Genomic DNA, 15057 nt, shown 5'->3' with positions numbered 1-15057 from the left:
TTTATTTTCCCAAGGATAACAAGAGAACTTGGACCCCAAATGTTGTTGTCCAATTTGTCCCGAGTACACTGATACCCCATATGTTGGGGTAAACCCCTGTTTGGGCGCACGGGAGAGCTCGGAAGGGAAGGATCACTGTTTTACTTTTTCAACACAGAATTGGCTGGAATTGAGATCGGACGCCATGTCGTGTTTGGAGAGCCCCTGATGTGCCTGAACAGTGGAAACTCCCCAATTCTACCTGAAACCCTAATCCAAACACACCCCTAACCCTAATCCTAACGGTAACCCTAACCACACCCCTAACCCTGACACACCCCTAACTCTAATCCCAACCCTAATCCCAACCGTAAATGTAATCCAAACCCTAACCCTAACTTTAGCCCCAACCCTAACCCTAACTTTAGCCCCAACCCTAACCCTAACTTTAGCCCCAACCCTAACCCTAACTTTAGCTCCAACCCTAACCCCAACCCTAACCCTAGCCCTAACCCTAACCCTAGCCCTAACCCTAGCCTCAACCCTAGCCCTAACCCTAACCCTAGCCCTAACCCTAGCCCTAACCCTAATGGGAAAAAGGAAATAAATACATTTTTTTTAATTTTATTATTTTTCCCCAGCTAAGGGTGTGATGAAGGGGGGTTTGATTTACTTTTATAGCATTTTTTATATCGGATTTTTATGATTGGCAGCTGTCACACACTAGACGCTTTTTATAGCAAAAAATATTTTTGCGTCTCCACATTTTGAGACCTATAAATTTTCCATATTTTGGTCCACAGAGTTATGTGAGGTCTCGTTTTTTGCGGGATGAGTTGACGTTTTTATTGGTAACATTTTCGGGCACATAACATTTTTTGATCGCTTTTTATTCCGATTTTTGTGAGGCAGAATGACCAAAAACCAGCTATTCATGAATTTCTTTTGGGGGAGGCGTTTATACCGTTCCACGTTTGGTAAAATTGATAAAGCAGTTTTATTCATCGGGTCAGTACGATTACAGCGATATCTCATTTATATCTTTTTTTATGTTTTTGTGCTTTTATACGATTAAAGCTATTTTATAGAAAAAATTATTATTTTGGCATCGCTTTATTCTGAGGACTATAACTAACTTTTTTATTTTTTTGTTTATGATGCTGTATGGTGGCTCGTTTTTTGCGGGACAAGATGACATTTTCAGCGGTATCATGGTTATTTATATCTGTTTTTTTGATCGCGTGTTATTCCACTTTTTGTTCAGAGGTATGATAGTAAGGCATTGTTTTTTGGCTCGTTTTTTTTTTTTTTTTTACGGTGTTCACTGAAGGGGTAAACTAGTGGGACAGTTTTATAGGTTGGGTCTTTACAGACGCGGCGATACTAAATATGTGTACTTTTATTGTTTTTTTTATTTAGATAAAGAAATGCATTTATGGGAATAATATTTTTTTTTTCTTTATTTAGGAATTTTTTTTTTTTTTACACTTGTGGCATTTTTTCTTTTTACTTTGTCCCAGGGGGGACATCACAGATCGTTGATCTGACAGTTTGCACATCACTCTGTCAGATCAGCGATCTGACTTAGAAAGCTGCAGGCTTACCAGCGCCTGCTCTGGACCCGGAAGTAATCCCTGCAGGACCCGGATGCAGCCCCGCGGCCATTTTGGATCCGGGGCCTGCAGGGATAGGAGGTAAGAGACGCTCGGAGCAATGCAATCACATCGCGTTGCTCCGGGGTTCTCAGGGAAGCCCGCAGGGAGTCCCCTCCCTGCGAGATGCTTCCCTATACCGCCGGAACACTGCGATCATGTTTGATCGCAGTGTGCCGTTGGTTAATGTGCCGGGGGTGGTCCGTGACCGCTCCTGGCACATAGTGCCGGATGTCAGCTGACACCCGGCCGCGATCGGCCGCGCTCCCCCCATGAGCGCGGCCGATCGCTACGACGTACTATCCCGTCGGTGGGAATTAAGGCCCATCCCACCTCGACGGGATAGTACGTCATATAGGATTAAGGGGTTAAAATCAGTTTTCAAGCTGGTGTTATAAAGTATTCTAATTTACTGAGATAATGACTTTTGGGTTTTCATTGGCTGTAAGCCATAATCATCAACATTAACAGAAATAAACAATTGAAATAGATCACTCTGTGTGTAATGGCTCTATATAATATGAGTTTCACTTTTTGTATTGAAGAACTGAAATAAATTAACTTTTTGATGATATTCTAATTTTGTGAGATGCACCTGTATATTTGGAATATGCCATGTCTAAAACAAAACTTTTAGCCTGAATTATTCAGATTTCCACCATTCTATATACTAATTTTTCAGGCTTTCACATGGTTAAAACAACATGACTTTGCGTAATCAAATTTTTAAGATAAAGGGGGTTGGGTTTTATTTCTCAGTATCAAGAGTGTTTTTGGTGCGGTTATTTATATCGCTACTTACCATACCATTTAATTTTTACGGTCTCTTTCATACTGTCAGAAATGATTACAATGTTTGTATTCAGATTTATTTGTTTGAAATTGACAGTTTTGTGTATCGTTAATATAGGCATTAACTGCTCTGACTTGATTTACATACTTGTCATTTCATCTACCTCCTTTGGCTATGAATATTATATTTGCACACGCTAGATGCCTCGATATTTATTATCTGCATTTTGGTTACTAAGAAACATACCTATGTGTCATACACGGCACGAGGGGGCGTGCTTGATAATGGGTGTCCTTCATGCTATTTTTTCCGTATGCATGCGTCATGAAGGGGCGTGTATGGGAGCTAGTTTCCTCCATTCTGTGTGTTCCGTGAGTATTGATTGGCAGGGATACCGGAAGCTCCCCTGTGACACGCATAACTGGCACGCATGTTAGATCATACCGCTCTGTCACTGATGGGCGGGCGCCTAAATGGGAGATTTTCCTATGATACGATCGCGAGAATCTATCCATATACTTACCGGAAGTTTTGTGCTGATACGCATAGTTGAGACGCACGCCAGTCTACATGATGGTTACTAGAGGGCGCGTGAACAAAATAACCCGGAAGCGGCACTGCTCTCAGGTTTACAGCTTATACGAGGTAATCAGTAGCGTACTTATTTAACGGGCGCAGGTGAACTGCTCTTCAGCATCATATCGGAATGGGGGATTGTCTCCAACAACTCTATCTTACCAAATCCATCCACCTTGGCTCGTATCTTGCAGCTATGAGATAAGTACCGTGGTTATACCTTTTCTCCTGATGAACCTCGGTAGAGGGGAAACGCGTTGAGTAATAACAATTGAACCTGGTACATGTATTAAAAGGTTTTTTCATAAATCTGGGAGTCGGTATTGGACTCAGATAACCAAATCGGTATATGATAGAGAGCCTTATGGGCTGTGTTTACTGTGAAACACCATTTTGGTTTTGTATGTTTTGTTTTTGAGGGTGATGGGTATTGTTTGGTTATATTTTGTTTCTTCAGCTGGCCGCTATATGTGTAGAGACCTCTATGCGGAGGAAGGAATTTAGTCTTGTGCCATATGTAGAGATATCAGTAACGTGGCACTATACTACGAATATGTATATACAGTATGTATCATCATTGTGTGGTCCAACTGATAGAGGTCACACATCAGAATTTCTACACATATGAAATGATAGGGAAGTGTGTAGTATACTTGTTTGTACACACTATCTAGTTTGTTTACATGCCTTCATTATACATAGGCCTCAGGATATTATCCATCTGACTATGTGTTCTAGATAGTTAGTTGTTTATTAGGCTACTTTTCTGTTACACACTATCTAGCTCAATTCATAATCCTTTACTATATATAGGCCTATTACATTATCCATCTAACTATGCATATTTTGTTTTCTAGTCAGTTGTTCATTAGGTTATTCATATGGAGTAAGGGCTAATAATCTCAGCTAGGAATTCTTTTCATAGCTATCAATAAGTAAATCCAGGATAGCGGTCTAATACAACAATTGTTGTCCTTTTCTATCAGATTCTTGCTAGTGTACGACATCTTATAAAAGAAAAAGATCCAAAACACCACTTACACACTTCTCTACTTTCTCACCTACTGTTTCATCATCTATTGCACCCCCTGCCACCACAGGGTTTGATAGGGTGAGCAGGGACAGCCGCCGACGAGTGGGGGCGCCAGTGCGCAGGTCTAGGGTGCCAACCTCCGCTGTTAGGTAGGTCGAGATAGGCCAGCTTAGGGGTAGGCACCCCCCCTGGTTATTTTCTGCTTTGGGTGTTGGTGTGATGCTTATGAGTTATGGTACTAGATTTTAATATATTATAAATAAAGATTTATTGTTTTAATTGTAAAAAACTGAAGGGATCTCTGTGAGCTAATTTATTTCTCACATGCAGCGTCCTCATTCTATATAAGAAATGAAAGCGAAACACGCAACAATCCATTATCTGCAATGAGGGGGTTTCTAATAACAGGTAAGAATTATACACACACCATTATATTATTGATATAATGATAATTTGCAAGTGACTGTCATCCACTAGCTACATATCTTTTCTATAAATAATTGAGTTTCATTTCTACAGAACCCCATACATGGTGATAATATAATGATGGCGCTCTGTGTTCAGCCGATGAGACAGAAGATACAAGTGTAAATGTCAGCCAGTTATTTTAGGTGTGGGCAATAGAGTAAACAGTGTTAGCGTTAGTTACAGTGAATTGATGAGAAAATATATTACTTCTTATATATTTTATACCAGTCTGAGGCCTTTTGAAAATAATTTTTATTCCATAAGCCACTCTTTTCTGTGCATCTTGGTGCCCTCATTTGCAAATGCTAAATCTGTTTTTGGTGCACTTAACAGTATAATTAGTACAGGAACTACCCTGAATCTCCTGTTCCATAACTTGCCATTTATACTCTTTTAAGTTAAAATTTAGAGGGGCGTCTCTAGGGTCCCTACAAAATAACTCCAGGCCTACCCCGTCATACGGGTGCGTCCTATCCAAACCATCTGGGGGACGGAGAGAGAGAGAACAGAAACATACACGACAGTTGTGAGGACTATACTGTGGTGCTCAGCAGGGAAGTACTACAACACACAGGCGCTAGTAGGAAGGCTACTGATTTCCACCTGCAAAGGGAACTCTGGAGGTGCCTTCGGACCGGCCGGTCTCAGGCACCCTGGTAGCAGTGCTCTGGATTGTGGATGTCGAAGCCTTCAGTAAAGAGGTAAAGAGACTGCAACCCTGTGTCCTCGTCATTTACTGCGACCTACACCATTATCATCTACTCATCAAGGGAAGCCCTGGGGACATACTTCACCTGTGGGAAGTTACAACATCTAGCTGCCATTCCATCACCCCAGCGGACCCCTAGCAGCGTCGGTCACCCTGACCAAATACCACAGGTGGCGTCACGAACACTTGACAAACTCTCACCTACAGATTTATTTGGGCGCCCCTTAGCAGGGCCACAGACCGGGTCGGGCCACCGTGACACCCCTAGAACCGAGACCGAGGGACCCGGTACCGAGTACCCCGCTGCCCTGGGTTTGGGGGCCGCTCCATATTCATTTGAAACCAACTCCACCAAAATGGACACTGACTCCGACTCGACAGTCCTGCTGCTTATAACATGATACTGTATGGGGATAGATTGAGCTACTAGTGTTCTGTTCCTATCATTCTTCATTAGCCATTGTAAAGAGGTCGAGAATCAAGACCCAAACGACTTCAATATTGTCGATCACACTCATTGAACGGCCTGAACTCAGCGCATGTAAATACAACCAAAATATCTGAGTGTCATGGTGCAATATGTGAGTATTCGGGGCCTTATTTTAATTTTTGCCTAGGTCCCCACTTTGTATAAAACCGGCCCTGCCAGTAATTGATGCAAAAGGAGCCTCGACCAAGTACTGAGTGCATTTAATGAACATACATTTCAGTAGGCCAACATTTAGGATTTTAACCCCTTAAGCCCAGAGGGTGGTTTGCACGTTAATGACCGGGCCAATTTTTACAATTCTGACCACTGTCCCTTTATGAGGTTATAACTCTGGAACGCTTCAACGGATCTTGGCGATTCTGACCCTGTTTTCTCATGATATATTGTACTTCATGATAGTGGTAAAACTTATTCGATATAACTTGCGTTTATTTGTGAAAAAAATGGAAATTTGGCGAAAATTTTGAAAATTTCGCAATTTTCCAACTTTGAGTTTTTATGCCCTTAAATCACAGAGATATGTCACGCAAAACACTTAATAAGTAGCATTTCCCACATGTCTACTTTACATCAGCACAATTTTGGAACCAACATTTTTTTTGTTAGGGGTTATAAGGGTGAAAAGTTGACCAGCAATTTCTCATTTTTACAACACCATTTTTTTTTAGGGACCACATCTCATTTGAAGTCATTTTGAGGTGTCTATATGATAGAAAATAACCAAGTGTGACACCATTCTAAAACATGCACCCCTCAAGGTGCTCAAAACCACATTCAAGAAGTTTATTTACCCTTCAGGTGTTTCACAGGATTTTTTTGAATGCTTAAATAAAAATGAACATTTAACTTTATTTCACACAAAATTTATTTCAGCTCCAATTTGTTTTATTTTACCAAGGGTAACAGGAGAAAATGGACCCCAAAAGTTGTTGTACAATTTGTCCTGAGTACGCTGATACCCCATATGTGGGGGTAAACCACTGTTTGGGCGCATGGCAGAGCTCGGAAGGAAAGGAGCGCCATTTTACTTTTCAATGCAAAATTGACTGGAATTGAGATGGGACGCCATGTTGCGTTTGGAGAGCCCGTGATGTGCCTAAACATTGAAACCCCCCACAAGTGACACCATTTTGGAAAGTAGACCCCCTAAGGAACTTATCTAGATGTGTGGTGAGCACTTTGACCCACCAAGTGCTTCACAGAAGTTTATAATGCAGAGCCGTAAAAATAAAAAATCATATTTTTTCACAAAAATGATCTTTTTGCCCCAAATTTTTTATTTTCCCAAGGGTAAGAGAAGAAATTGGACCCCAAAAATTGTTGTGCAATTTGTCCTAAGTATGCTGATACCCCATATGTGGGTGTAAACCATTGTTTGGGCGCATGGCAGAGCTCAGAAGGGAAGGAGCGCCATTTGACTTTTCAATGCAAAATTGACTGGAATTGAGAAGGGACGCCATGTTGCGTTTGGAGAGCCCCTGATGTGCCTAAACATTGAAACCCCCCACAAGTGACACCATTTTGGAAAGTAGACCCTTGAAGGAACTTATCTAGATGTGTGGTGAGCACTTTGACCCACCAAGTGCATCACAGAAGTTTATAATGCAGAGCCGTAAAAATAAAAAATCATATTTTTTCACAAAAATGATTTTTCACCCCCAATTTTATATTTTCTCAAGGGTAAGAGAGGAAATTAGACCAAAAAAGTTCTCGTGCAATTTGTCCTGAGTACGAGGATACCCCATATGTGGGGGTAAACCACTCTTTGGGCGCATAGCAGAGCTCGGAAGGGAAGGAGCGCCATTTTACTTTTCAATGCAAAATTGACTGGAATTGAGATGGGACACCATGTCGCGTTTGGAGAACCCCTGATGTGCCTAAACATTAAAACCCCCCACAAGTGACACCATTTTGGAAAGCAGACCCCCTAAGAAACTTTTCTAGATGTGTTTTGAGAGCTTTGAACCCCCAAGTGTTTCACTACAGTTTATAACACAGAGCCGTGAAAATATATATTTTTTTTTTTCACAAAAATTCTTTTTTAGCCCCCAGTTTTGTATTTTCCAAATAGTAACAGGAGAAATTGGACCCGAAAAGTTGTTGTCCAATTTGTCCTGAGTATGCTGATACCCCATATGTGGGAGGGAACCACTGTTTGGGCGCATGGCAGAGCTCGGAGTGGAAGGAGCGCCATTTGGAATGCAGACTTAGATGGATTGGTCTGCAGGCGTCACGTTGCATTTGCAGAGCCCCTGATGTACCCAAACAGTACAAAACTCCCACACGTGACCCCATATTGGAAACTAGGCCTCCCAAGGAACTTATATAGATGTGTTGTGAGAACTTTAAACTTCAAGTGTTTCACTACAGTTTATAACGCAGAGCCGTGAAAATAAAAAATAAAAATTTTCCACAAAAATTATTTATTAGCCCCCAGTTTTGTATTTTCCCAAGGGTAACAGGAGAAATTGGACCCCAAAAGTTGTTGTCCAATTTGTCCTGAGTATGCTGATACCCCACATGTGGGGGGGAACCACTGTTTGGGCGCACGCACGGCAGAGCTCGGAAGGGAAGGAGCGCCATTTGGAATGCAGACTTAGATGGATTGGTCTGCAGGCGTCACATTGCATTTGTAGAACCACTGATGTACCCAAACAGTAGAAACCCCCCACACGTGACCCCATATTGGAAACTAGACCTCCCAAGGAGCTTATCTAGATGTGTTGTGAGAACTTTGAACCCCCAAGTGTTTCACTACAGTTTACAACGCAGAGCCGTGAAAACAAAAAATCTTTTTTTCCCACAAAAATGATTTTTAGCCCCCCAAATTTTTATTTTCCCAAGGATAACAAGAGAACTTGGACCCCAAAAGTTGTTGTCCAATTTGTCCCGAGTACGCTGATACCCCATATGTTGGGGTAAACCCCTGTTTGGGCGCACGGGAGAGCTCGGAAGGGAAGGAGCACTGTTTTACTTTTTCAACGCAGAATTGGCTGGAATTGAGATCGGACGCCATGTCGTGTTTGGAGAGCCCCTGATGTGCCTGAACAGTGGAAACTCCCCAATTCTACCTGAAACCCTAATCCAAACACACCCCTAACCCTAATCATAACGGTAACCCTAACCACACCCCTAACCCTGACACACCCCTAACTCTAATCCCAACCCTAATCCCAACCATAAATGTAATCCAAACCCTAACCCTAACTTTAGCCCCAACCCTAACCCTAACTTTAGCTCCAACCCTAACCCTAACTTTAGCCCCAACCCTAACCCTAACTTTAGCCCCAACCCTAACCCTAACTTTAGCCCCAACCCTAACCCTAACTTTAGCTCCAACCCTAGCCCCAACCCTAACCCTAGCCCTAACCCTAACCCTTACCCTAGCCCTAACCCTAGCCCTAATCCTAGCCCTAACCCTAACCTTAGCCCTAACCCTAAACCTAGCCCTAACCCTAATGGGAAAATGGAAATAAATACATTTTTTTAATTTTATTCTTTTTCCCCAGCTAAGGGTGTAATGAAGGGGGGTTTGATTTACTTTTATAGCATTTTTTATATCGGATTTTTATGATTCGCAGCTGTCACACACTAAACGACGCTTTTTATAGCAAAAAAGTTTTTGCGTCTCCACATTTTGAGACCTATAAATTTTCCATATTTTGGTCCACAGACTCATGTGAGGTCTCCTTTTTTGCGGGACGAGTTGACGTTTTTATTGGTAACATTTTCGGGCACATGAAATTTTTTGATCGCTTTTTATTCCGATTTTTGTGAGGCAGAATGACCAAAAACCAGCTATTCATGAATTTCTTTTGGGGGAGGCGTTTATACCGTTCCACGTTTGGTAAAATTGATAAAGCAGTTTTATTCATCTGGTCAGTACGATTACAGCGATATCTCATTTATATCTTTTTTTATGTTTTGGCGCTTTTATACGATAAAAGCTATTTTATAGAAAAAATAATTATATTGGCATCGCTTTATTCTGAGGACTATAACTTTTTTATTTTTTTGGTTATGATGCTGTATGGCGGCTCGTTTTTTGTGGGACAAGATGACATTTTCAGAGGTATCATGGTTATTTATATCCGTCTTTTTGATCGCGTGTTATTCCACTTTTTGTTCAGTGGTATGATAATAAAGCGTTGTTTTTTTGGCTCGTTTTTTTTTTTTTTCTTACGGTGTTCACTGAAGGGGTTAGCTAGTGGGACAGTTTTATAGGTTGGGTCTTTACGGACGCGGCGATACTAAATATGTGTACTTTTATTGTTTTTTTTAATTTAGATAAAGAAATGTATTTATGGGAATAATATTTTTTTTTTCTTTATTTAGGAATTTTTTTTTTTTTTTACACGTGACATTTTTTCTTTTTTACTTTGTCCCAGGGGGGGACATCACAGATCGCTGATCTGACAGTTTGCACAGCACTCTGTCAGATCAGCGATCTGACTTAGAAGGCTGCAGGCTTACCAGCGCCTGCTCTGGACCCGGAAGTACACTGTGTTCCAAATTATTATGCACATAGAGTTTAGGAGTGATAAGGTTAGTATTTTTTTGTTTGTCATTTAAACTCATTGATGGTGATGTTTGTCAGGGCTCTTTCTATCACTGAAAGCAATTGCAGATACCTGTGCAAATTAGTTTGGCCATTCTGTTGACCACCTCTATCCACTGCAACAAGCAGAAACGGCTCCAGAGGGCCAAACGATACATGAAGACGACTTCCAAACTGTTTTGTTCACCGATGAGTGCCGTGCAACGCTCGATGGTCCAGATGGATGGAGTGGAGGATGGACACCCCATGAAAACACGGCTAAGGCGCCAACAAGGAGGAGGTGGAGTAATGTTTTGGGCTGGAATCATGGGGAGAGAGATTGTCGGCCCCTTTATGATCCCTGAAGGGGTAAAGATGAACCCCATAATCTATGTGGAGTTTCTAAAACAACACTTCCTGCCATGGTTCAAGAGGAAGAACCGTGCTTTCCACAGCAAGATCATTTTCATGCATGATAATGCACCGTCTCATGCTGCAAAAAAACACATCTGCATCTCTGGCTGCTATGGGCATAAAAGAGGACAAACTTATGGTGTGGCCACCATCTTCCCCTGACCTCAACCCCATTGAGAACCTCTGGAGCATCATCAAAAGGAATGTCTATGATGGCGGGAGGCAGTTCACATCTAAGCAACAGCTCTGGGAGGGTATTCTGTCCACATGCAAAACAATTGAAGCAGAAACCATCCAAAAACTGACAAATTCAATGGACGAGAGAGTTCAGAAGCTTCTTTTCAACAAGGGGTCCTACGTGCAAATGTAACATCACCTAGAATAAAGTTTTCACTTGAAAACTGTTTGATTTCATTTTGTAATAAGCTGATAATGCTTATAACTTCACAATTGACCATTTTTTTGTTCAAAATAAAAAAAAAAGGTTGAAAACTCTGCTGTGCATAATAATTTGGAACATGCATTTTGAGTGTTTATTTTTTTAAAAAAGATACTGTTTTCATAGGCAGTTTGTTCCAAAACATTGCAATTATACTAGAATAGTAGATGACTGGAAAATAACAATGACTGCAATTCAGATAGGTAATTTAGAGAAAATATGAGGAAATATTATTTGCATAATAATTTGGAACACAGTGTAATCCCTGCAGGACCCGGATGCAGCCCCGTGGCCATTTTGGATCCGGGGCCTGCAGGGATAGGAGGTAAGAGATGCTCGGAGCAACGGGATCACATCGTGTTGCTCCGGGGGTCTCAGGGAAGCCCGCAGGGAGCCCCCTCCCTGCGCGATGCTTCCCTATACCGCCGGAACACTGCGACCATGTTTGATCGCAGTGTGCCGGGGGTTAATGTGCCGGGGGCGGTCCGTGACCGCTCCTGGCACATAGTGCCGGATGTCAGCTGACACCCGGCCGCGATCGGCCGCGCTCCCCCCATGAGCGCGGCCTTTCGCCATGACGTACTATCCCGTCGGTGGGAATTAAGGCCCACCCCACCTCGACGGGATAGTACGTCATATGGGATTAAGGGGTTAAAATCAGTTTTCAAGCTGGTGTTATAAAGTATTCTAATTTACTGAGATAATGACTTTTGGGTTTTCATTGGCTGTAAGCCATAATCATCAACATTAACAGAAATAAACAATTGAAATAGATCACTCTGTGTGTAATGGCTCTATATAATATGAGTTTCACTTTTTGTATTGAAGAACTGAAATAAATTAACTTTTTGATGATATTCTAATTTTGTGAGATGCACCTGTATATTTGGAATATGCCATGTCTAAAACAAAACTCTTAGCCTGAATTATTCAGATTTCCACCATTCTATATACTAATTTTTCAGGCTTTCACATGGTTAAAACAACATGACTTTGTGTAACCACATTTAAGATAAAGGGGGTTGGGTTTTATTTCTCACATGCAGCGTCCTCATTCTATATAAGAAATGAAAGCGAAACACGCAACAATCCATTATCTGCAATGAGGGGGTTTCTAATAACAGGTAAGAATTATACACACACCATTATATTATTGATATAATGATAATTTGCAAGTGACTGTCATCCACTAGCTACATATCTTTTCTATAAATAATTGAGTTTCATTTCTACAGAACCCCATACATGGTGATATGGCGCTCTGTGTTCAGCCGATGAGACAGAAGATACAAGTGTAAATGTCAGCCAGTTATTTTAGGTGTGGGCAATAGAGTAGACAGTGTTAGCGTTAGTTACAGTGAATTGATGAGAAAATATATTACTTCTTATATTTTTTATACCAGTCTGAGGCCTTTTGAAAATAATTTTTATTCCATAAGCCACTCTTTTCTATGCATCTTGGTGCCCTCACTTCCAAATGCTAAATCTGTTTTTGGTGCACTTAACAGTATAATTAGTACAGGAACTACCCTGAATCTCCTGTTCCATAACTTGCCATTTATACTGTTTTAAGTTAACATTTCCTCTTCAACAGTATTCTGCCAGCACTATAGGTACCATAAGAATCTACCCTTTTCTTCACATTCATGCATTGCTCTTGCAATTGTCCAAAATTTTACCTTACCTGCTGTTAATTGGTGCCTGACGTCACACAGGCAGTGAGCTATGAATTACGGTAAGTTAAAGAAGGTGGCGATGGGTGAGGAAACAACTTGCAGAGGCTTGGAAAGTGCTCTGTCACACCCTGAGCACTTAATGCATATTGTACATATGAATTCAATCCTGATTACATGGGAATCTAGCAGATAAAATATATACAGTTGTCAATTAATTTAGCTTTGAGGGACCTTTTACCTTTAGGTTTTGAAAATATACAAATTCTAAATTAATGATTGTTTTGCTCCTAATGTATGCCCAGAAAATGTGTTCTCGAAGGTCAAGATTGACCTGATAGATGCCAAAGATGTTGCTTTATTCAACTTCAGGGGCGTATTGGTCAATGTACCTTTCTTTTAGTATAGTCAAATGAACACGGAGACTTTCTGTTAAAAAGATGTACTATACGACACACAGTTGACGGAGTCATATGTCATACGGAGGCTTCATCAGGGGCTGCTATCAGGTGTCTACGTCATGTGTATACGTCCAGGGTACACAGCAAATGGCTATGCTAATAATGATCGTTTATAATTTTATCAAAAGTTTTGTGTTAATGTAAAAATTACAACTCATGAGACTTTCTCTTTCAGTTCTCCTTGTCCTCATGATGAATGTGACCAGTGGACAGATCAGTATTCGGACGATCCCTCAGCATCTGCTTATTGATGGATCTGTCACCCTGAGCGTTACCGGGATTACCGAGGAACTTGAGCATGTGTCCTGGTATAAAGGACCAGATAAAAGTCTTCAGAATCAGATCCTGACACATGATCCTGGTAATAGTCCTCCCATATTAGCTCACGGACCTCTGTACAATAACCGAATCTCGGTTTTCAATAACGGATCATTACACATCAAAGATCTTCGTTTCACAGATGGAGGGAATTATATAGTGTCTGTACAGACGGTGACATCAGCAAAGGACGTAGGTGTGACCCTGACCGTCTATGGTGAGTATCACTTTCTATTCTCTCTCCGTCTGTTACATGTTCACACTGCGTCCCCCGTTCATGAGATTGAGGCCCCCAAAGTTAGGTCCTATACATATAATGGGGAAATGTGAAATCTGTAGTAGCCCACTCTATACAAATCCACAGCCCGATTTGGGTGAAATTTGGCATGCCCCCTCTCCACCCACAGGAGCAGAATAATGTGCACGTTAGTTCTCGCTAGCGTCGCCCCGTCATGAGATTGGGGCCCCCGAAATTAGGCCCTATACATATAATGGAGAAATGTGAAGGTGAAAGTAAAAGTGCTGAGGGGAAAACAACAGTTGTGACTGACAGGGATGGATTATAGCGACGGCGCCAAAGAGTGTTTCTATTCCCCTGGTAAATAATTGTGTGTCCTTACAGTGTTTAATTTTGCAGCTCACTATACTGCAGCTGTAGAGAGATAGGTAAAATTAATTTAGCCCTTGTTATTAAAAAATTAAAAAAAGTTTCCAGCTAGGCGAGCTCTTGTTCATACATATTCAAGAGGAATGAGAATAAGGTTACTACTAGTGATGAGCGAATATACTCGTTACTAGAGATTTCTCGAGCATGCTCGGGGGTCCTCTGAGTATTTTTTAATGCTCGGAGATTTAGTTTTTCTTGCCGCAGCTGAATGAGTTACATCTGTTAGCTAGGGAATCCCAACATGTACTTATGCTGGCTAACAGATGTAAATTATTCAGCTGCGGCAAGAAACACTAAATCTCCGAGCACTGAAAAATACTCGGAGGACCCCCGAGCATGCTCGAGAAATCTCGAGTAACGAGTATATGGATCGCCCCCAAGTTAGGGCAATGAGGTACTCGGCACCGGGTCCTTCGGTTTGGGGGATGTCATGGTGGCTGACCCAGTCCGTGGCCCTCAGGGGTGTCCAGCAAAAGAGTTTATATATATGGGAAAGGTCTTTAAAGGGGAAATGTTCGTGACACTACCTGTGGTATTCCGTCACAGTGACCGACGCTGCTTAGGGGTCCGCTGGGGTGATGTTATGGCAGCTTGATGGTATACCTTCCCACAGGAGAAGTGTATCCCCAGGGCTTCCCAGAGTGTAGATGGTGAATGGTGTGAGGCGCAGTGAATAACGAGGACACAAGGTTGCAGTCTCCTTACCTTTACTGAAGGCTTCAGTGTCCACAGTCCAGGGTACGGACCACAGGGTAGGCAGAGTCCCGTCAGTCTGAAGGCAAATCCAGTCCCCTTATCCAGGTGGAATGCAATAGCCTTCCTATGCGCACAGTAACACAGTAGGTCCT

The 15057-nt window shown here is 41.7% G+C and overlaps 1 protein-coding gene across 5 annotated transcripts in view; it reads left to right on the top strand.

Moving 5' to 3' along the window:
* Window positions 1-12140: 12140 nt before the first annotated feature.
* Window positions 12141-15057, top strand: part of LOC143768640 (cell adhesion molecule CEACAM1-like) — a 114780-nt gene continuing 111863 nt past the window's right edge. For all 5 annotated transcript variants that reach the window (XM_077257286.1, XM_077257285.1, XM_077257284.1 and 2 more), the window contains exons 1-2: window positions 12141-12214; window positions 13400-13759. In XM_077257286.1, coding sequence (XP_077113401.1) covers window positions 12193-12214; window positions 13400-13759 — 382 coding nt within the window. In that variant the 5' untranslated portion in view covers window positions 12141-12192. The remainder of the gene's footprint in view (window positions 12215-13399; window positions 13760-15057) is intronic.

This window comes from Ranitomeya variabilis, chromosome 4, assembly GCF_051348905.1.
Source record: "Ranitomeya variabilis isolate aRanVar5 chromosome 4, aRanVar5.hap1, whole genome shotgun sequence".
Classification (NCBI taxonomy): Eukaryota; Metazoa; Chordata; class Amphibia; order Anura; family Dendrobatidae; genus Ranitomeya; species Ranitomeya variabilis.
The sequence above is the reverse complement of the archived record's forward strand: the minus strand, read 5'-3'. Positions and strand labels throughout refer to the sequence as shown.